A 23,988-nucleotide genomic window follows, 5' to 3' on the forward strand; every position below is an offset into this window, starting at 1 on the left:
AAGCACTTCTTTGCATAGAAAGTATTTCCTTTAGATGGTAGCATCAGAAAGTTGTTCTGCCAGGGATTTCAATGAATCTTGGCTCTTTGCCTTCTCAGTTTGGGTGCTTCCTGCCCACATTCTCCCATTGAGCTTTTACATAATGTAATGAGGCCCCTCCTTTGCATCTTTTAATGCTTTGTAGTAACATGTAGGCTATCCTTCTGTTAGCTTTTACTCGTATGCCATGGCAGGCCCACCTTTTCCAGAGGCGTATCCTTGCCAATGGTGCTTGCCAGTGTTACAGAAGACGTCTTGCATAAAGAGGCATTCCCAATGGAGCGTGAAGTTCTCTGGATGTTGAGGATGGCTAATACATGTTCTTTTTTGCAACCTAGATTTAATTTGAAATATGCTACAAGCCAGCTATAATACCCTACACTTTGGCATTGTCTTTTGGGCCATATGTCATTTTGAATCTTCTGAGATCATTGTTTCCCATGATTCACTCTCAGGGGAATGTTACTGTTTAAAAACATGGCCCTTGGTGACAGGCAGCAGCTTGGGATTACTGAAAGCACAGGCTAGTTCCCCAGGGGCAGCTTGGTGAAACAGTGGATGGAGTGCCAGGCCTGGAGTCAGGAAGACTCCTCTTCCAGAGTTCAAATTTGGCCTCAGGCACTTACTAGCTGAGTCACTTAACCCTATTTGCCTCAGTTTCCTCATCTGTAAAATGAGCCAGAGAAGGAAATGGCACACTATACTGTTGCAGTGTCTTTGTGAAGAAAACCCCAAATGGGCTCATGAAGAGTCAGACAAGTCTGAAATAGCTGAACAACAACAAAAGTTCTCCAAATGCCATAGAGAGGCTTAATGGAGTGGATAGAGTGCTGGATGTAGCGTCATATCTGGGTGTGAGTCCTGCCACAGGCATTTACTAGCTTTGTGACCTTGAGCAAATCCCTTAACATTCATGGGCTTCAGTTTTCTCCAGCTCTAAATCAATAACCTTATCTCTTCTATTTTGGGCCCAGAATATCGCCCTTCCTGCTGTGCTTGTCTCAAGAGATATGTACCCCCTAGAGATCTTCACAGCCTGTGGCCCTTCATAGAGAAAGTCCTTCAGTACTTACCAAGGTTATCCTGGGGATAGTCTGCTTTTGAGTGCCAATCTAGTGGAGCATTTTAGTTTATGCATTTTAGGACCATTGCTCAATGCCTTGCATAATGGAGTAACTTTATTGTTAATTTTTTTTTTCTTTCTGAATTAATAAAATGTGTTGAATTAAAAAAAAAAGAAAGATATGTATTCCCTCCAAAAGGCAGCTGAAAATATACCAGTAGTATTGAATTATGAACCCATTAATTCATCTCTATTGACATTTTTTGAGTGAAAATTGCCTATGCATATATCGAGGGCATCTTTGGTGAAAATATGAGGGGGAATAGGAAGAATTTTTTAGATAATTTTCTGTATAGCAGAACACCTCTTCACAGTAAGAGTTGTAGATCATGTAAGATAACACCACACTTTTGTGTTGATTACAAAAAACCACTTTGTTCAGTAGAACAAAATACAGCTTGAAGGGCTCTCATTTAACTACTTGTCTCCCATGTCTATCTAGTTTCATAGAAGATTCCTTGATAGATACAACCACAGAGATAGCTGTTTTTTCAACTAGTGTCTGATTATCAATATCCAGCAAGTGCTTGCCGGTGTCGTGGAAGATGTCTTGCATAAAGAGGGCTTCCTAATGGAGAGTGAAGTTCTCTGGATGTTGAGGCTGGCTAAGCCTCAGAACACTACGGGGATTCCTCAATGAAATCCATAGCCACTTAGGAGGAAGGGTTTATAATGATTCACACAGGAAAAACCAAGTCGTTGAAGACTACATAGAGATTATGACGTGGAGTTGGATGGGGAAGCACATTGAGTTAGTCAACTGGTAAACTTTTATTCTAGAACGTGGGCTCATAGGATAACTGGAAGGAATATCATATGTTTTCTAGACCTCATTCTACAGATGAAGAAAGTAAGACCCAAAAGAAATTACTCAGGGACAGCTAGGTGATACAGTGGATAGAGCACCAGCCCTGGGATCAGGAGGACCTAAGTACAAGTCCAGCCTGAGACGTACGACCCTCACTAGCTATGTGACTCTGGGCAAGTCACATAATCCCAATTGCCTTGCCAAAAAAAAAAAAAGAAATTATGTAATTTGCCCACAGTCATAAAGATGCCTAAAGAAAAATTTTTTTAGATAAGAACTTTTGAAACTGAAGAAGAGAAGTAATTATAACTTATGGGGAAAGACTCTGGGTAGGTCATGGAGTAAGGAAGATAGAAAGTAAATGAAGCTTTCAGCTAACGTATTGTAATTTTTGGGATCACAGAAGGCTGATGAGTCCAAAAATATAGCTAGGCAAACCAGTGGTTTTGCTATTTGACCAAAAGAGAAATGAGGATTATTGATACAGGATTATTGATATTGAGGTTAAATAGACCTGTACTTTCATTGTGGTACATAAAGACAGATTGAGATGTGAATGTGAGTATCAAAGCCCCACAGTGAGCAAAAATATGTATCTCACCTGCTCTGTCTTTAACATATAGTCCAGTTTTGCCCTGAGGTCTGAGCATCCACAGTCTGGAATGGCCTTCTTTCCCCCTTTAGAATGAAGCATCTCTGATTCTGAAGAGCCCTATGAGTCTTATGCACTTCTCAAGTGTGTCTAGAGATTTAGGATCCGGGGGGGGGGGTCATAGTAGACAAGCTTTATTCCTTTACTAGATTGATCTGGGAAATACTGGATATAAATTTTGACTTAGTTCATCAAAGGATTTGGCAAAGGCCCTCGTAATATACTTTCTGAAGTGATAGGGATATGCTGGCTGGATTTTGGTGTGCTTAAATGAGAATTGGGGGACCATTGGACCCCAAGATTAATGAGTAATTAAAGGGGTAATCAGTAGATTGAAGGAAACAAGACGATAGGTCTTTAAAGATATGCCCCAGGTCTCGTACTTTATCCTGTGTTCTACATAGGATTTAGTGTGTGAAAGGAACTTGGGGATCATAGCATCCTAGATCCAGAGTAGGGAAGAACCGTGGATATCATCCATTATAACCTCTCTGTTTTGTATATGAAGGAACTGAAACCAACAAGATGAAATTTAATAAGGATAAATATGAAGTCCTCCTAAACTTTAAAGAAAAATCTATTGTACAAGCATAGGATGAAAGACGACTGGGTTGAGACCAGTTTAAAAAAAAGACCTGGATATTTAAGTTGATTCTAATAGCAACATAAAACAATGGTGTGGTATATCTGCTTCAAAATATAATGCTTCCTTAGGGTCAGCGGTAACATGACCAGATCACAGGAGGTAATAATTCCACTCTATGCTGGTTAGATCTCATCATTTGGACAGAATGTTTTAAGGGCAACACTACCGATTTGAGTTGTGTCCAAAAGAGAGTAAGCAAGCTAGTGATTGATCTGGACATTGTGGCATGTGAAGAATAATGAAGGATCTGGGGAAATACCATAGAAAAGACTTAGTGGGGACGTGAGAACTGTCTTCATCCATCAGATGAAGCTAGGTGTCACAATGGTCAGAGCACTGGGCCTGTAGTCAGGTAGTCGTTCAGTGGTTTCAGTTGGGTACAACTCTTCATGACCCTGTGGACCTCTGTCCATGGGGTTTTCTTGGCAATGACACTACTGTGGCTTGCCATTCCTTCTCCAGGGGCAAACAGACCTTCCTTGCTCAACATCATATAGCTAGGGCATTTCTAAGGCTGGACTTGAATTCAGGTCTTCCTGACACCAAACCTGGCACTCTATCCATTGTGCCACCTCACTGCCCAGAGTCAGGAAAACCTAAGTTCAAATCTGGCCTAAGATATTCACTAGTTGTGTGACCCTGGATATGTCACTTAACCTCTGCTTGCCTCAGTTTCCTCATCTGTAAAATGAGGATAATAAGAGCATTTAACTTGAAGGGTTATTGTGAGGATCAAATGAGCTAATAATTGTAAAGTGCTTAGCCCAGTGCCTGGCACATAGTAGGCACTATATAAATGTTAGTTATTATTATTATTTATTATATGTGTGGACAAAGGATGAGGTTTGTTTTATATCATTGAGACAGGCAGAAGTAGGATCAGTGGGTCAAACTTGCAGGCAGGTATATTTGGGTTTAATAAAACAGAACTTTTAAAGAGTTTTAGCCCTCTAACATTGGAAAAGGCTGCCTCACAAAGAAGTGAGCCCTTTGTCTTTGAAAGTGCTCAAGTAAAGGGTGAATACCTCTCAGGAACAGTATATAAAGGGATTTCTGCACTGATGGAGTTTGGACTAGCTGGTCTTAAAAGATTCTGTTCAATTCTAAAAGTTGGTGATTCTTTTAGTCAAGCAAGTCCTGCGGCATACCGACTCCCTGCCTTGGCTCTGTTGGGACCAGGAAGAGCCCAGGGCCAGAGCATACTCCTAGGGTTATGTCAAGTTGCACCAGTTGTCCTTTTATGGGCTCATAGATTTAGTGATAGAGGGACCTTAGAGGTTATCATAAATTCCAACCTAATCATTTTACAGATGAAGAAACTGAGACCCAAGGAGGTTAAATGACTTTCCCAAAGTCACACAGATAGCATCAGAGGTGGGATTGGAACCCAGGTCCTCTGACTTAGGCCAATGTTTGGTCCTTTGTATCCTGCTTTTCTTCTTTATTACTCAAGCATGTCACCCTGTAATAGTTAACTCCTTTGGAGGTGTGAAAGGATTAAAAGCTACCTACATTTTGAAATCATCTGTGTTTTACTCAAAGAAAGAACTTGAATAGAAACAAAATGCTTTTGTCTTTTAACATGAAAAAGAAAGATGGGCAATCTAAGATGATCTTTGTATTTCCTTTTATTTGAATCTCTTCTAATTCATTTGTTCAGGTTAGTATACCCAAGTCCTGAGACCAAATTTTAAAGAGGCAAAAGGAAAAGACACTTCTATTCCTGATGGTGAAAAGTTCATGCACTAGATTTCCAGAAAAAAAAAAGAGGTTAAAAAAATCTGCATCATGTCAATGGTAAGATGTCACACCAGCTTAACTCATTGTTCTCTGAGGCATTTGGAAAATGACTGCAAAGGGTTCAAGAGCGAGGAAAACTAGTCCCCCAAGACATATGGTTCCTTGCTGACTCCTAGCTCAGCAGCCCTTAGCTTAAAAGGGAGCAAAGTAAGTGGGGATGACATAATTGGATATGCTAACTAGAAATGTAGCCCAGATCACTGAAAATGACTTGGTCACTTGATGTGATTCCACGGTGGAGAGAAGTGCAGGTGAGAGCCCATTGGCTGCCATGGCATTAGTCATTGGTTAATGATGACATTTTCTATTCTTAGAGCACCTTAGCATTTATAAAGCACTTTCCTAATCCTCCTAGCAAGCCAGAGAAATTGCTGAGGCTGGGCCTCTTTTCTTCATTTGCTTGGCCTGTAGTTAGGAAGACTTATCTCCTTGAGTTCACATCTGGCCTCAGACACTTACTAGCTGTGTGACTCTGGGCAAATCACTTAAACCCTGTTTCCCTCAGCTTTCTTGTGTGTAAAATGAGTTGAAGATGAAAATGGCAAACTACTCCAGTGTCTGTGCCAAGAAAAACCCCAAGCTGGATCACAAAAAGTTGGACTTGACTTAAATGACTGAATGACAACGACAAAGTTTCAGTGTCTGTTCCAGAGTCAAGAACTGAGGTCTTCTGAATCACAGCCTGGTGCTTCTTCTGCTTCATAGGTCATACTACCTCATTGTCCTTTGAGTCAAGGAAGTTCCCAAGTATTGTATCCAATACCTTGCCAATTCCTTGGAGGCTAATAGAGGCAAGGGTTCCATATGCTTACTGACAGGGATTGGGCCTAATGCTTTGTAGTTTCCATTGACACTAAGGAGAGCATCAGTAGCAAAGAGGACATCCCCCAGTTAGTGAGAATCTGGACAAATGGGGCCAGGCTTCCAATTTGTATGCATCTGACTGCAACAGCTTGCATTTATATTGCTTGTTTAATTTAACTGGGTTCTTGTAGCCTGAAAACATGCAACTTGTCTCTCATGGGCTTTCCTTTACCTCAGGCCTTCTAATTCTTTGGATCTAACCCTACTTTTAATCATGATAATAACAATCATAACAATAGGTAACATTTATATAGCACTTTACATATGTGATCTCGTTTGATTTTCACACAGCCCTGTGAAGTGGGTACTGTTGTCCCCATTTTTATGGAACAGGAAACTGAGGCTAAGAATTTAAATGATGTACCCAAAGCTTCATGGCTAGTAAGTGTCTGAGACAGGATTTGAACTTAGGGTCTTCTTGACACCAAACCTAGTGCTCTCTCAACTGCCCCACCTAAAGCTTCTGGACTACCTTCTGTCACTGATAGTCTCCAGCTAATTTCTCCAAATACCTCATTCTGCATGGCTGAGCTTTATCTGCACTAGCATTTCCCCTTTACCCAGTCCTCACCTATTTCTGGACAAGAGAGATTTTGGTACCATGGACCCAGTCTAGTCCCAATCCTCACCCAGCTTAGGGATGTAGGAGGGCAGCTTGGTGTGGCAGAAAGAATATGGGATTTGTAGTCAGAAAACATGGATTTAAATTCTTGCCCAGCTGCTTACTAGCTGTGTGGCATTAGGCAAGTTATGTCACCTTCCTGGGCCTTGATTTCCTCACTTGTGCAATGAGGGAGTTGAGTCAGACGGCCTCTTGGACTTCTCCCAGCTCTAAGTCTATGGTCCTATGGTTCTTTCAGTCTTTTTGGTTCTCAGTTTCCACATCTGCAAAAGGAAGGGGTTGGACAGGCTGGCTTCTTCACTTCTCACTCTACATCCGTGATCCTGGTCCTGTGATGTCTATGCCTCGGTTCTCTTATCTGTAAGATGAGGGGATTGAACTAAATGGCCTTCAGGGCCCCTTTCAGCCCCAAAGTCATGACCTTATTACGTGCCCGTCTGACTGCTTACATCATTGTCTTCAGGATGCATCAGCATCAGCATCAGCATCATCTATATCCCATCATAATTCACCCATCCATATGGCTTGATGCTCCCACTATGTCTAGCAAGCTAAGATGTCATTTTTTAATAAAAAAACCAGGAGCTTATTTTCTATAATTCCACTGTTCCCCTTTGTAGAGAGCTAGTCCATCAATCAGTCAACCATCAAGCATTTATTAAGCACCAACGATGAGCCAGGCACTAGGCCGGTGCTGGGGATGAACATTCAAAGGATGAAACGAGCGTTTCTGTGAGAGACTGAGAGATTTATTTGCAATTTCAAGTTGTTGCAGCCTAGCAACGATTGATGGTTTGTTCCAGTCGACTGCCTGGCAGCTTCTTGGTTTGTGAGCTTAAGGAAAAGAAATTGTTTCTTTCCTGATGAATACAGAGCAAACAGGTGACCAATATTGTCTGATGCAAGAAAAGACTCTTCGGAGTCCTGTTTTTTTTTTCCCTCAAGTGTCCTCAGTATACCCAGATGTGCAAATTGGGTCTTGGGTATCATGCACAGGCAGGAGCCCAGTGTTCACTATTTCACCAGCTTCTATTCCAAAGGTACCACATTCATTTGTAAATGAAACTCTGACCCAAGAGCCAACAGCAGTGGTGGACTTAAGCTGGAAAACAATTAGTTCTTTCCTTCTGGGGTTTGGATTTTTACAGGCAAACTGAGGGGATTTTTTTTGGTACTTCTTTTTCAGATCACTTTAATTATTTAGACTTTGTTGCATAGCATTCAACCGTGTGAGGAAGAGGGGAATTCTAGACAACTGGCATTCCATTTGCAATGTGTAGCTTGTAACTCGTTTGGCAGGAATTTGCAGCTCTGGTGAATAGCTCCCCACAGCTTTCATCTGAAATCAGCCATTCTTTGCAAGGCCTGGGACCAAGGACTAATGATAGTCATTCAACACAAACAATTCAGAACGGCTAGTCTTATTGAAAGTCCCCCAGGAGCGCTGTGTTGCCAAATTCACAATAAATCTGAATTTCATTGGAAGCCCTTTGTGCTTCTGCAGGTGCTAAGAGAGATTTCAATCCCTGCATATCATGCCTTCCTGCAAAATTAAAATATTACTATCAGTCAACATGACAATGGTAAGCCTGCTTCACAGAGAATTATTTGAGTTGAGTTTGTGGTCTGGCATGTGGGTGTTGATTGATAACTTAGTGCTTGATGGGATGCGTGCCTCCATTTTTTGTCTCTAAAACATTGGAATTGAACTGAATTTTCTAGAAGGTCTCCTCCCAGATATTTTTGATCCCACGAGTCTTTGGAGAGTGATTAGTATGATATTTGTCCGGCACGTATATAGATCCCCTGAGATGGCGTCCCTCCATGCAGAGGATACCAGGGAGCGGCTTCCAGGGGAACTGTGATGATGTGAAAGAAAAATGTCTTGGTGAGCCTGGAGCAAGTGTAGACATTCTGTAAGCGGTTCCAGTCAGCTAACCATGTGATGAAGAGAAGGCCCCTTAACTGATTGTGAAGTCATTCAAAAAGGCCTTTCAGATTCAGGCTCCTCCTCTTTGCTTTGGCACTCTTGAGAGAATTTGGCAGCTAGTGAAAAGGAGTGGAGTCCATAAACTTGTGAGTTTGAAAAGTCCAGAGGGATCCTCAACATCCTTTCATTCCAGAGTCCAGGTTTGCAGTTGACATAGCAATGATGCTTCAAAGAGTAAGGAATGACCTTAAGGAGGGATCTCTGGGTCCTACATCTAGTAATAGTTGAGACAAGGATTCATCCTGCTACAATATAGCCTCTGGTTGTGAACTTGGTGAGAATGATACTATGCAGAAACTGAGCCAAATTGAGCCTACCTTCTCAGAGACCAAGGAGGAGAGTATGCCCCAAGGAGGAAGAGGAAAGGAGTATTTTTATACTCTTGTTATATCTTCGAAGTAAATATCCTTTTGTAAAATCTAATTCATGTTAAGTAGTTAAAGAGAACCGGAACCCTAGTCCATAGGCCCCCAAACAAAATGGTGGAACATCACCGATGGGGGCTCAAGCTGATAGATAGCAGATACATTCCAACCTCTAAAATCTTGAAGGTCAATGTAGCAGGCCTATCTGTCCCTGAAAGAGTAGGGCCAGAACATACAGTTTATGTAATTTGTACTATAAGGTTACACACATACTATAGACAATTTCTAACAATAAGCAAATCAGTAGATTTTGTTTGTGATGGCATTTGTTGTGACAAACTTTTAAGGCCCTTGAGGAAACTGAGGCACAAAGAAATTAAATGACTTGGCCATGATCACATCCTCTCTGAGCTTAAAGCCAGGGCTTCTGATTCTAGGACCTGGGTTCTTTCCATTGTATCATGCTGCTTAGATTATTAGACATGGAAGGAATGCCAGAAACAATGTGGTTCACCTTCCTCCCCTCTTCCAAACACACTTTACAAATGAAGAAACCATTCAGATCATTCAAAATGATGTATAAAGAGACCCCAAAATTTTTGTTTTAGGATAGTAGTGTCATTTTATCGAAAAGAGTGGAAGCTAATGTGAGTGTGTCAATAACAATGTCATGTTTTGGGGGGGAAATTAGCTTGTTTTTCTAATGTGAAAAATTGACACCGTGTTTCAGGTTACACCGGTGAGCTTTGCCAGACCATGGTGGATTACTGCATTTTAGAACCATGCAAAAATGAGCGACATGCGTTTCAAATCTCAGTGGATTCAGCTGCCAATGTCCAGAAGGTAAATAGCATCATTATTCAAAAATGCCTTTTCTGTTAATATTATAAACAATATTTAGAAGTAATGCTATTATGTTTCCATTTTTAAAGTATTTAAAAAAAGATTGTACGTAGTAGGGTTTTTGTTGTTGTTGTTGTTTTATACTTCTAATAGAGGGAGGTATAGATTCCTGCCCATATGGTAGAAGAATTTGAGTTATGTTGGTCTTTTTGGTATTAGAAATACTCTAGTGAGGCTCTATTATTTTAAAAATGCATTGAAAGCTATTTGGCACTGAAAAATGGAAGCAAGTTAAAAAAAAACATTAATGGAGGGAATTCAGTGGATAAAAGTTCCCTCAACTATGTTTTTGATTTATCCACTTCAGAAGATTTAAATGTCAACTTCATCTATTGATTCAACTCTTTTCAGCTAGTAAATCAATTATGAAGTCTCATCAAATTTGACTTACCTGATTGACTGCTGGCCCTCTCCAATTCCAGGACTGCTTTTCTCACTGAATATTTTTTCCCACTTCGGTTGTCTTTAACAAGAAGTTATACCTGGAAAATCAGTTCTGTCAAGCCAGTGTTATTAATTGAGCATTTTTGAATTCTAAAGAAGTACATTCTTCCCATTTTAGTTTTGGATGGATTTACATTTTTTATGTGCTAATTTATTCCTTATCTCTGCCATCAATTGTGTAATCTGCACAACAAAAATAAAATAAAGTAAGAATAACATACAATAGAATATATAATAGAATATAACATAATATATAATGTAAATTAAATGAAATTTTAAAAACCCAAAACAAAATAGCATGTGTGCTGTTGGCTTAGTGAAGGAGCTCTCTCATATTGTGTAGCAAATTAGAAAGTGAATCAGTGTTGTGAATAATAGTGGGATCCAAAAGGCTTACTTCTGACTTACACTTAACTATATAATTGCAAATGTAACTTAACCTCTCAGTGCCCCAGGCAACTCAATCAACGAGCACTTATTAAGGTCCTACTATGTGCTGCACAGTGGAGAATACAAAGGAAAAAGTTAAAAGCTAAAATTAAAACACAACATTCCCTGACACTCAGGAGCTTACATTCTAATAGGAGAAATACCATATAAAGAAATAGGTGTATAAGAGATACATAAGGTATGTGGAAGGTAACCTTAGGAGAAAAGCAAGCACTGATGGAAAGTGGGGGGCCAAGGGAGTGGGGAGGCCTGGGAAAGATCTCCTGCAGAAGGTGGTGTTTGAGGTGAGATGTGAAAGAAGCCAGAGATTCTAAGAGGCAAGGTGAGGAGAGCGTTGTGGTTCAGGCTCTAAGCTGTGGAACTCAGCAACATTTGTAGAGGAAACTTCTATACTGAGAGTTCCCTGCACCAAGGAAATCACAGGTCCCTATCTCTGGAAAGAACACTGGGATAGGGATCACAACTCTGCTTCTTACTACCTCGGTCTTTTGGTCTATAAATATTTATTAATCACCTACTGTATGGCAGGCACTGTGCTAAGCGTGGAGGATGCAAAGAAAGGCAAAAAAAAAAAGAAAAGAAAAACAAAGACCTTCTTCTTAAAGAACTCATAGTCTAATGTGGGAAACGCCATGCAGATGACTATGTACAGACCCACTGCATACAGGATTAAATTGTAGATAATCAACAAAGGAAAGGCAGTAGCTTCAAGGGGGATTTTCCCATTTCCATTCCCTTCTATAGGCTTCCTATAGAAGGAAGGATTTTTAATTGGGACTTGAAGGGAACCAGGGAAGCCAGGATGTAGAGAAGAGGATGTGACCTTGGACAAGTTATTTCCTTCTCATGGATCTTTCTTTCTTATTTGTAAAACTGGGGGTGGGGTGAGGTAGGGGATGGACTAGATATCCCCTTAAGGTCCCTTAAAGATTTGAATTGTTATTCATGAGAATAAATCTCAAAACCTGAAATAGTTTTATAAAGAAATTTATTAGGTCATTTGGTAGTGGAGAGTGTGGGCTTTTTGTCCAAGTTCCAGAAGGTTTACATTATAAAGGATTTAGACAAGGGTGCCCCCATGTGAAACACATGTACATAGTTAAGCAATTTGTCAAGAGGGCAACTTGAAAGCAAGGTTGATTGAGATAGGTATGAGTAACGTTAACATCCAATAAAATTTGGGCAAAACTAAAGCACAAAGGAACCCAAACATAAGCTTGTGAGGACCCAGAACAAGAATGCTTTGGGTAGATACAGGACCCAGGGGAACCCAAAGTACCTTGTAGCCATCTCCAGCATTTCTAGAAAGTTACTGGGGTCAGTAGACATTCTGAGTGCAGACAACTTTTAATCACATAGTGTTGAATTTAAACAGTATAATAATTCCCCCAAAACAATATAGTAAATCATTTTCCACACAGAATCTATGATTCTGACTTTCTTGAAGTGCCACGCCCCATTGTCATTGACTACAGAGATGTGGAAGGCTTGGAAGTTCTTGAAAATACTGAAGTATTAGAAAATAAAAGTTTTGAAAGCAAACTACAGGCATTTAGGATTATCCAATCTCAAAAAGAAGATGCTGAAGGACTGTTGAATAAAGAGTGTGGATTTTTTTGTTTTGTTTTTGGTGCTCAGAAGATGATCTGCCTTGCAGACTAAAGATGAAGAAATGTATTTTAGCAGCTATATTAAAGGAGTTTTCTTATAGTCATAAGAAAAACTTTTCAGATAGTTGGGCTATTTGGTGTTAGGTTAAATGTTTGAGGGAGACTGTATCTTCTTATATAATAAGAATAATATAATTCTTATGATCGTCTTCTCTAGTTGTCTTTAGACACAGAATATAATGTTTTCTATCCAGCATAGTTTAGGGGTAGCTATGACTGAAGAAGGGAAGAGAGAAGGAAAGTATTTATTATATACCAGGAGCTGGACTAGGTTCTAGTAATACAAGGAAAGCAAAAAATAGCCCCTGATCTCTAAATGACTTATTTAAAATAATCCAGAAAATAATTCTCCTCTTTTTATTATAAATTCAATGCGATGCATTTTTCTTAAACCCCTAAAGGGGCAGCCCATAAAGCTGTTGAAAGTAAGTTTCCAACATGGACATCAGCCCATAAAGCTGTTGAAAGTAAGTTTCCAACATGGACATCACTAAGCCTGTGTCACTGAAGCCCTTTTGAAAGTCATTCAGCCCAATTAGCCTGTGTCAGAAGGGAAAGTTAGGCAGGCTTCTGATTCTAGTGATGAGGGCTGGAAGTCAAGGTATTCCCCATTTCCATACCACTCTACCTGCAGGCCATATCTTGATCTACATCTTGCCACTAGACCCAGATGGTTGCAGAAGAGAAAGTGAGGCTGGTGACTTTGTACAACCCTCCCTCATTTTGAGCCAATTCACTTGCAAGTCATGGCATCACCTTCCTAATATCATAATCCCCTTTGAGAATGAAGGACAAAAAACAACCATTTATCATTATTCTTCACCTTCATCATTTTTCTGAGTCTGGGTGGAGTCCTACAGAGGCTTAGTTGCCTCCAGGCCTCCACTCTCTTTAACTGTAAGCCCATTCCCAAAGGTCCATGTTTATGGACATAAAGAAGACAAAAACATTTGAGGAGGAAGAAAATGAATGTCTAGACTTTTCAGACTTAAGAGGGAATCCCAACAAGAAGAGGAGAGAGCATTTGTTCAAGATAGATTATTGGTCCCTAGGACATTGATGAATAATCTGTTTAGTGCACATTTCCCAGAAGATACCAAAAGAAGCTCACCTTTGATGAGTCCTCTTATAACCTATAACTTGTAACTTGTATTCTGCCTTCTCTCCTATCCTACAGGGAATGGACTCTAAGCATAGAATTTGTTGATGTTGTGGGGATCAGTGTCTGTCTTGCACCCATTTCTCTTTCTCCTGCCCTTGGGGTTCTTTCTTGACTTTGGAAGTCTTCTCAATGAAAAGTGTATCTTCAGATTCAATTTCCCCAGGACAAGGGATAAGGAATGTAAACTAGAAGAAAACTTTCCATTCATGGTCATAAGGGTATGAGAGGAATTGAATTAGAAAAAAAATTTTTAATGTGTTTCCTGTTTTTTGAGTTGATATGGGCAATATGATTTTCTGGAAGATCTTTGAAGTCCTCGTGTTTTTTTTTTTAAATTGGGTGCATTTTAATTTGGAACTCATAATTATGCATGTATACTCTGATTATCTATTAGAATTTGAAAGAGTGTATAAAATGCAGATTCTAGAAATGAGTGAACTTGACCTCATTGCCTACAATTTTCATCCAGTCTTGTTTTTCTTTGAAGTATCACATTGCCTAAATTTGGATGGAATAAAATGAAAAAAATTATCTGTAGCCGAACATTGCTATTCATTCCAAAGGTGACACTTGTTTTCACATCTAATTACATTCCTGACACAAATGTGTCCCATAAAAGTGCGTGATAATAAGAGATTAGTGTTGAGGATTAGAGATTCACAGTCTACCTTGAGGAAATGTCTCACGTAAAATGTTTTGGGGAAACTGTCCTATAAAGAGACTTTCCCCTTTACGGATGAATAAAGCCTTCATCAAGCACTTACTGTGTCCAAAATACTGTGCTAAGTGCTGGGGACACAGACAGAAGAGTAAGGCACCCCTGGTCTTGTGGAGGTCTCATTTTAATGGGGGAGGCAATGGGAGGGTTCAGCTGCAAATGAGACGGAGAGGTCCCACGGTCTTTGGGATGACGTGCCAAAGCAGCTGGTGATGCCTCTTCTTTGATGTCCTTTTCACCAATAACATCCCATCAGTTTCCAATGTTGAACCATTTGACAGCACTAAGGACTTGGGTAGTAAGATTTTTCCTCTCTGAGTTTTCGATGGCTGTGGCTGGAGCCCCTATGGAAGCAGTTGCCAGGTTGCATCTCCCAATGCTGACTTTACCAGCAAGGATCTAGATAATCGAGATGTTGTGTCAACTTGAGCATTCCTGAAGCATTTGCAAAGGATCAGGCACTGCTCCAAGTTCTTTGCTTTGTTCAGAATCTGTCATCATTAAAGTGTGGCACCCAGGTGGATGGAGATAATTGTAAATGCCAGGCCCGATTAGAATTCTAACTTTTCCACAGCAGAAGTGGCATTTTGGTATGAAGCAGCCCATAGCCTTATAATATGAAAGCCCCCTTAGCCAAATGTGGAATCATTGTGCAGTGAAAAGAATGCTCAATATGGGAACATGGGACCCGAGTGCTAATTCCTCCACTGCCATAAAGTACTGATATGCCCCTGGGAACTCACTTCATTGCTCTGGGTGTCAGTTTTCTCATCTGTGAAATAGCTGGGTTGCACTAGATGACCTTAACATCTCCCCTAGCTCTGTATTCATGATTCTATGAATAACTCAGGCCCTATTAAAAATAGCTAGCTAGCAGTTATATAGTGCTTTAAGATTTGCAAAGCTATTCACAGATATTATGTCATTTTATATTTCAACAGCCCTGGGAGGAGGGGCACTATCATTATCCCCATTTTACAGGTAAGGAGACTGAGGTCACAGTGACTTGTCCAGGGTCCTACAGCTAGTAAGTGTCAGAAGCCAGAATTAAATCTAGGATCTCCTAATTCTAGGTCCAAAGCTCTATTCACAGAAACGACCAGCTGCCATCACCCAAATGGTTCTTTGTTAAACTGGTAAATACATCCTTTAGTGTGATAAAACAGAAGGGAAAAAAACACCCCAGGATATACATATTCATTAGTAATATGAGAAAGTGTCAACTGTGAAGAGGCTGTAACCATCAGGGAAGATCTGTTCTCCAAGTTTTAAGAGCATATTTTTGATTCCTTGTGTCAAAAATGAGTAATGAAAACAACTCACCTCTTAATAAATGTTAGTACATTAGCATTCAAATGCTTTTGACACCTTCAGTTTCACACATACTGGGAGCCCATAATATCTTTAAATGAACACTTTATTGGGTGGAAATGGTATAAATTCTGAGAAAACACACACACACACACACACACACACACACACACACACACACACAAGCCAAACAAAAGTGATGACTCAGCCTAAGAGTCATGGAGTGCTCCCGACTGTGTTTGTTGTCTGAATATATTCATCATCTAAAGTGATGGTGGGAGCATTGTCTTACAGCGTGAATGCATAAACGTGTTTCCCCACTTTCCTGTCATATTTAGAAAATGTCCAATTATGTATTTTCTTTCTTTCTTTCTTTCTTTCTTTCTTTCTTTCTTTCTTTCTTTCTTTCTTTCTTTCTTTCTTTCTTTCTTTCTTTCTTTCTTCCTTCCTTCCTTCCTTCCTTCCTTCCTTGTCTCTCTCTCTCTCTCTCTCTCTCTCTCTCTCTCTCTCTCTCTCTCTCTCTCTCTCTTTCTCTCTCTCTCTCTCTTTCTTTCTTTCTTCCTTTCGCAAGGCAATTGGGGTTAAGTGACTTGCCCAGAGTCACACACCTAGTGAGTGTTATGTGTCTGAGGTCTGATTTGAACTCAGGTCCTCCTAACTCCAGGGTCGGTGCTCTATCCACTGCACCACCTAGCTGCCCCCAATTATGTATTTAGTAATTTTCTTGTCCATTACAGATTTTTTATATACTTACATGAATTCTACTATTACTATTACAATGATGATGACAACAATGGACTAGACCTTTGGCTTCATTGTAGGATATTCATGACTGAGAAGGCTTCTTCTACCAATGCGGCTTATAGTTGTAGAGAGTTTCAAGAGGTTGTTGGGACATGAAATAATTTTCTCAGCTACCCATGCCCAGATTTGTCAGACATGGGTCTTGAACCAAAGTCTTCCTGACTGCAAGGCTATCTGTTATCTACTTTGCAACATTTTTTCTTTACATGCACATATACATATGTATATACATACATGTGTATGTTATGCATATATAATAATATACTATATATGTATGTATATATGTATAGGTGTGTCTATACATATATGTATGTTTATATATAGGTTTATACACATAAACACACACACATATATACACACACATCTATCTATCATCTATATTGATAGTGTTGGTGTGCAGCATATGAAGGGGCATATGCTGTGACTCCTGATTGGTGGACAGAATGATGACTTTGATGCTTTGTGCCTTTGTAAAGGATATAAGAAGTTGATTCAGGGGGCAGCTAGGTGGTACAGTGGATAGAACACTGGCCCTGAAGTCAAGAGAACCTGAGTTCAAACCCGGCCTCAGACCAAACACTTGACATTTACTAGCTGTGTGACCCTGGGCAAGTCACTTAAACCCAATTGCCCAAAAATAAAAAAAAAAAAACAAGAAGTTGATTCAGTAGCTCTTAGGGAAAGACATGTGGACAGAGGACATAACAGGGAGGAGAGAGACTTTGGGATGGCAGACATACACAGAAAGTTATTTGAATGAGAGCTGGGTTGCATTTGTTTCTATCTATCTAGATATTTACACACATTCACACACAAATGCATATATAAATACACAAACACATATACATAAATATGGGTTATCTTTCTTTTCCTGCTATTGTCACTACCACATCTTGATAAAAATTTGCAAAAGAAAAGTAAGACAATTCACCATGTCCATGTTAGTATTTCACAGATGTCGCCATTTGGGAAGGAGTGGGCATGTATATTGCTTCTCCAATGCTGTAAATGAATCTCCCCCTCTTCAGGTAACCTTGCAGCTGTGATCCGGTTATCAGGAGTAGAATATCAATTTTAGAGGAAAGCTGTTTTGATTAGAATATGTTTGAATTTCATTAAAATATTTGGTCTGTAATTCCAAAGTTTCACTTGCCGACTTCATTTCCATGTTCCTTGGGAAAGAACGCTGTCACATAAATTAAGAGGTGTAGGGAAACTCCTTGAAAAATTGGTAGGAATTGCCAGCCATGGTGGCACAGGTCTTTGTTGCCTTCCTCTTAGGAAGCTAATGCTGGTGCAGCAATGGAGCTTGGAAGTTCTGACCTGCAGTGGACTAAGCTAATTGGGTGTCCACAGTCAGTCAGCAACAAATATTTCTGAAGCACCTACCATGTGTCAGGCACTGTGCTAAGGGCAGTAAGTCCAGCACCAATATGATGAATCCTTGAGAGTGGTGAGTGAGGCACCAGGCTGCCTACTGAGGGGTGATGTGGCCCAGATTGGAAATGGAGCAGATCAACATTCTGTGCCAATTAGCAGTGGGATCTGGTGCATAAGTAGCCTCCATGCTTCTAGTTTAGATGACATAGGGAGACCTAGTCTCAAAAAAAAAATTGGGGAAGGAATGAATGAGCATATTTGTTGAGCATGCGTTGTACCTCCAAGAACAGCATGACATGATGGATATTATGCTGAACTTAGAGGCAGGAAGACCCAGGTTCAAATCCTGTCTGTGACCCTAGCTATGTGACCATGTGCAAACCATTTTATCTCCCTGTACCGCATTTCCTCATCTGCAAAATGAGAAGGCTGGAATAGATTTACTCCAGTTTTAAAGCATGATTTTATGATCCTATTAACTTTATTGGGATATCTTGAAAGAAAAAGAAATAAAGCTTATTATTTAATGTTAATATCTTTGCTTTAGGGATGAATGCAATCAAAAAATGGATCATATAAAAATCACTTTCCCTTGGGATGGTGATGAAAGGAACAAAGTGTATAGATTCAAAGATAATTTATATAGTGGATAGACAGGCCATCACTAAACAGATGGTCTTTTAGGAAAAAAAACCTGACTCTGCTTTATATATGCTTCCAAACTCTGAAATTGCTAGATTTGGAGTCAGGAAGAGCTGGATTCAGATCCTGCCTATGATACTCACTTGTTCTGTGGTCCTGAGCAAAGCCATTTAAATCTTGTTAGCCTCAGTTTCCTCTCTTGTAAAACAAGGATAATAGTACCCATAGTATTTGTCTTATAGGGCTTTTGTGTGGCTTAAATAAAATCAATCAACAAACACTTATTAAGTACCAACTATATGCTTAATAAAGGCATTGTGCTGGATGTATAAAGCACTTTGAAAACTTTAAAACTATATTCATACATATATGTGTATACACATATAGATATGAGTAGAAGTATATGCATATGTATATACATATGTGTATGTATATACATATACACATGCAAGTACAAGTGATTAATGAGGGAAGATGGGATATAAAATGCTATAATATAAATAGGTAATTTTAGCATCATAGTGATATCATTGTGAACTGAATTCATTATGTTTTACCCCTAATCCCAGTCCTTCTCCTGACTTCCCTATTTCTGTTGAGGATAACATCATTCTTCTAGTTGTAAACTCTGAGTTGTAAGCTGGCAGTCATCACTGACTCTTCACTCTTCCTCACTCCTCATATCTAATCACTTTTGGAGTCTCCTAGACTCTATATCCATAGTCTCTTTCACATCCATCCCCTTCTCTCTACCCGCACCACAATTTTTTTTTTAGGCAGTTGGGGTTAAGTGGCTTGCCCAGCATCACACAGCCAGTAAGTGTCAAGTATTTGGTCTGAGGTTGGATTTGAACTCAGGTCCTCCTGACTCCAGGGTCGGTGCTCTATCCACTGCGCCACCTAACTGCCCCATACCCACACCACAATTATACTAGTTTAAACCCTCCTTACTTCTCACCTGGAAAACTGGGGGAGCCTCCTAACTGGTGTCCCTGAATCCAGCTCTCATCCTCTTCTCCAAACTAGCTTCCACACAGGAGCCAAAGGGATATTCCTGAAACACAAGTCTTATCACATTGCACCTCTGCTCCAGAAACGTCCCGGACTCTCTATTGTCTCTAGTCTAAAAGAAAGCATTTAAAGGCATTTAAAAACCTTTAGAGTTCTGCTCCAGAGACTGTACAATCCACTTAGACTGACCGATTTGTTTTTCCCACCTCTGTGATGTTGCCCAGGCTGTTCTCTGCAACTAGAATATTCTTTCTTCTCACCTCTATCTCTTGGAACATTTGGATCTCTTCCAGGCTTCACTCAAGTGCCATCTCCTTCAAAGTACTTTCCCTGTTTCCCCTAGTTGTTAGTGACTCTTGAGATTTATTTGTATTTATGTGTATATATATATATATATATATATATATATATATATATATATATATATATATATATATATATGTATATATATATACATATATATATGTATATATACACATTTATGTATGATATGTATGTCTATGTATCTATCTACTTATCATCTATCTATATCTGTCAATCTATCTATCCATTTATCTCTCCATCATTTTCTGTCACCTATTTCTTTCTACCTATCTTCTCTGTCTCATCTCTCTCCCCCCTCTCCCCTCTCCCCCACCTATCTATATCTGTCTGTCCGTCCATCTGTCTATCTATCTCTCTGTATCTGTCTACCTACCTATCTCCTCTCTCTTTCATCTTTCTCTCATCTCTCTCTTCCCCTCTCCCACCTATCATCTATGTCTGTCTGTCTGTCTATCTATCTATCTGTCTAAATCATCTATCTATATCCATCTCTCTGTTTATGTCTATTGGTATCTATTTCTATCTTTCTATCATCTATCTATCTATGGCCTTTATTTACTGGTTGGTGAGCTTGTTATGTCCCCTCAATAGATTGGCATCTACCTAAAGGTGGGTCCCATTATTGTCCCTCTTTTGTCTTTGTATCCCCAGCATCTAACACAATGCCTGGTCCGTAGAAGGCACTTAATAAACGTTTGTCCATTGCTTGCTTGGTTGAATATATCAAAGAGGAAGTCTGCACATGAATTTCCTCAGTAATTCCTTGACCATCATAAATGATGGATTTGGATTCAGAGGACCTACATTCAAATTCTCATGCTGCTAGTGGCTATACTGCTCTGCATCTCAGTTTCCTCACTTGTAAAATGAAGATTTTGGGCTGTATACTTCCTGTTTTCCCTTCTAGCTCTAAATATTATGGAAGATAAACTATTGAGGAGGATTAATAAATCATTGAGATGAAGGCCAAGGGACTTTGGCTATACAAGTACAACCCAGCTTTCCATCTCTCTCCCTTTCTCAATCACTGAACTAAAATATAAGGAGAAATGGATATTGTGAAATTCCATTTAGGCTTAGACCACCCAGACAAAGGCCACCCAGCTTATATATTAACATAAATATTTAATACTGATATTTGGTGAGCAAGAGAAATTTGGAACTTTATAGGACTGGTTGGGCAGCCAAAAGCATAAACTCAAAATGTAATAAAATAGGAAAAATGCTAATGCTTTATGGATTTAATAGAAATTTCATTACATGGCTGGAAGGTTCTAGTAAATATTTGCATGCCTTGGTCCAAATCTTACCAGAAATTAATATAGTCTGCTTCAGACAAGAGAGATGATAAATATCTTCCCCTTTCCCCTTCCTAGTCTTCTGAAATTGAGAGATTAACATATGGGGAAAGCTGTGAAATACAGAGAGGTTTAGATAACAGGAGTGAGAGACAGAATCATTAATAGCAATCCAAGGCTGGGTCTGTGTGATGTCAAAGTAACCACTCAGAACAATGAAAACCCAGGTCAGTTTAGCCATTTGGCAAATGGGTGAATTCTTTCTACTGCCTTGATCTGTTTTTCAGTGGACTGACAGATTACTGTCAGTTGATCTGACAGTGAACCTGATAGTGAACAGTGTGGACACAGGCAAAGATGAGAGGGTGCTTAGAAAAGAGAAAATCAATTAACAAGAGGCTGGGAATGTGATTTTTTAAAATTAGTTAAATAAAATAAAAATAAATTTAGTTGGAATTTCAGAGAAAGTTATCAGTTTACAGAAGTAAAAAAGAGTACGAAGCTTCATTTTTTCATACTCTGAGAAGTACTTAAAAACCTTGAAGAAGTAATAATAATAGCTCATGTTTCTTGATTTACAAAGTGTATTATTTATAACCATCCTGCAAGAGAGACTAATTCCATGTTTGCAAGATATTAGATTTTGTGGTCTGTAAATTATGTATATATTCTTTCATGCTTTCCTCATTGTATAGTCTTTGTGGCTTTAGGTGGGGAGAGAGACACAGAGAGACAGACAGACAGAGACACAGAGAGGAGGAGGAGAGGAGGGAGAGAGAGAGAATGGATGGAGGGATGGAGAGAGACAGAGAGAAAGAGAGACAGAAAAGGAGAGAGAGAGAGAGAGAGAGAGAGACAGAAGCAGAGACTCCATATCAGGACAGACTGGCTTCAAGTCTCACTGTGTAACCCCTTCCCTTAATACTGTTGTCAACACTCTAATACACTAAGTTGCAGAACAATTGACATTGCATTCATTATTGGTTTTCTCACCAAGGTTCCTTATGCTGATGACATCATGAATCTGAATCCATATAGCTAGATAGTATGTATATATATATATATATATATATATATATGTACATATGTATATATATATGTATGTATGTATATATGTATATATGTATGTATATATGTATATATATGTATGTATATATGTATATATGTATATATGTATATATGTATATATATACATACATTATTTATGTAGATAAATACCATACTATGTAATTCTCTCTTAAAGCTGATTACTTGTTCTTTCGTCTCATCTAAAATGTATATGAAGGAGAGCAATGGCATTTCATGATGTTCTAGGTTTCACACCAAGTAATACAGACCTAGTTGTTGTTTGACCTTTGTTCTCAGACATCACAAAAGTGATATGTTGACTTGCTTGGGAATTGGATTTACGTGAGGCAGAGTTGTGTAAAGTTGTCTGTCTCACTCTCTCTTCCTGAGTCATCGAAGTCCAGTGGCAGGACTAAAGTCAAGAGGACTGGCATCTTAGTCTAAGACAGGCAGCCCTGGGTACAGATAGGTATAAAGGGCACACATAAAAACTATGGAGCCAACATTGTGATTATGGACACTGAAGAGGTAAAGGAAATTTATTTTAGGGGGCCTGGGTTACATTCCCAGATTTGCCACTTATAAAACCTGGAGTAAGTTGCTTAAAATTCTCTGAACCATGGTCTTCTCATCTGTAAAAAGTGGGGATTGAACTACATGGCATCTAAGGTTCTTTCCAACTCTATGATCCGATGATTTTTTTTTCTTTCTAAAGGAAGCCCTATAACAAAGATATTCCTAGTCTGTGACCCTGGAGATGGCAGTTTCGAAACAAGGTCTTCTGTTGATAGGCTATAATGATCTAGGACAAGCTACTTAAGTTCCCAAGGCCTCAGTTTCCTCATTTGTAAAAAGAAGGTTCCTTTTAACTATATAGTCTATGATCCCTATGATAGGTGTTTTGCTGAACTTTCCAATGAAATATTGTAAGATAATGAAGTATTAGCTGAACGAGTGAAATTTTGCTTTTAATTTGCTCTTTCAAAGCCCTTCTGGTCTCATTTAACATTATGGCATTGTATTAAAGAGACAGACTGCCAAAGCAAATCAGTTATTCATACCATTTCTTAGCAGTGCTCATTTACCTTAGGATATTTTTTTCTAGTATTTTCTTTTATGGAATAGGCCTAAGAAGAGATAACCAAAATTTTCAGGGACAGCTCGCTATTTTTAGAGTGCCCCCAATAGCATATACTTAATATTTTTAGCTGTCACTCTTTTCTACTGCTTGTAGCTTGAGCACCATCCTTCCAATATCTTCTGTTTCTGCTTAGTATGAAAAGACTCTTTTTATCCAGTATCAAGTTGTACCCATCTATTGGCTGGTAGAGATAGCCAATATGTCAGCTGACTTGTGGCTGATTGCTCATTCTGCTGCAGAGGTCACCATATTCATGAAGTATCCCCTACCAGTATGACTTTCCAGTAACGTCATCAATGTACTATAACCAGATCTCTCATATTGCCCTAAAAACTGTACTGTAATGCCATTTGGCCATTAGCTGTAAATGAAATGAGGAATAAATATGGGACTTGGAATCTGAAGACTGGAGTTATAACACTGAGTTTTGTGCTTATTAGCTGTATGGACACGGGCAAGTCATCTGACATCATAGCCTTGAGCTATGAAATGAATATGGTATATTTTGCACTATTTCTCTTGCAGAGCTGTTATAGGGGAAAGTGCTTTGCAAGCTTAATGGCACTGTATATCTATCTCTGTATCTGCATCTCTCTCTCTCTCTCTCTCTCTCTCTCTCTCTCTATATATATATATATATATGCATATACATATATATGCATACATATATGTATATGCATATATATATATATATGCACACACATCTATATCTGTATCTGTATCTATCTATTTATCTCTGTATCTGTATCTTTA

The 23,988-nt window shown here is 39.2% G+C and overlaps 1 protein-coding gene across 1 annotated transcript in view; it reads left to right on the plus strand.

Moving 5' to 3' along the window:
* Positions 1-23,988, plus strand: part of DNER (delta/notch like EGF repeat containing) — a 340,534-nt gene that overhangs the window by 233,832 nt on the left and 82,714 nt on the right. Inside the window, 2 exon segments of the mRNA XM_020970975.2 lie at positions 9,640-9,699; positions 9,702-9,752. Coding sequence (XP_020826634.1) covers positions 9,640-9,699; positions 9,702-9,752 — 111 coding nt within the window.

This window comes from Phascolarctos cinereus, unplaced genomic scaffold (assembly GCF_003287225.1).
Source record: "Phascolarctos cinereus isolate Bilbo 61053 unplaced genomic scaffold, phaCin_HiC Scaffold_7;HRSCAF=346, whole genome shotgun sequence".
NCBI classification, from domain to species: Eukaryota; Metazoa; Chordata; class Mammalia; order Diprotodontia; family Phascolarctidae; genus Phascolarctos; species Phascolarctos cinereus.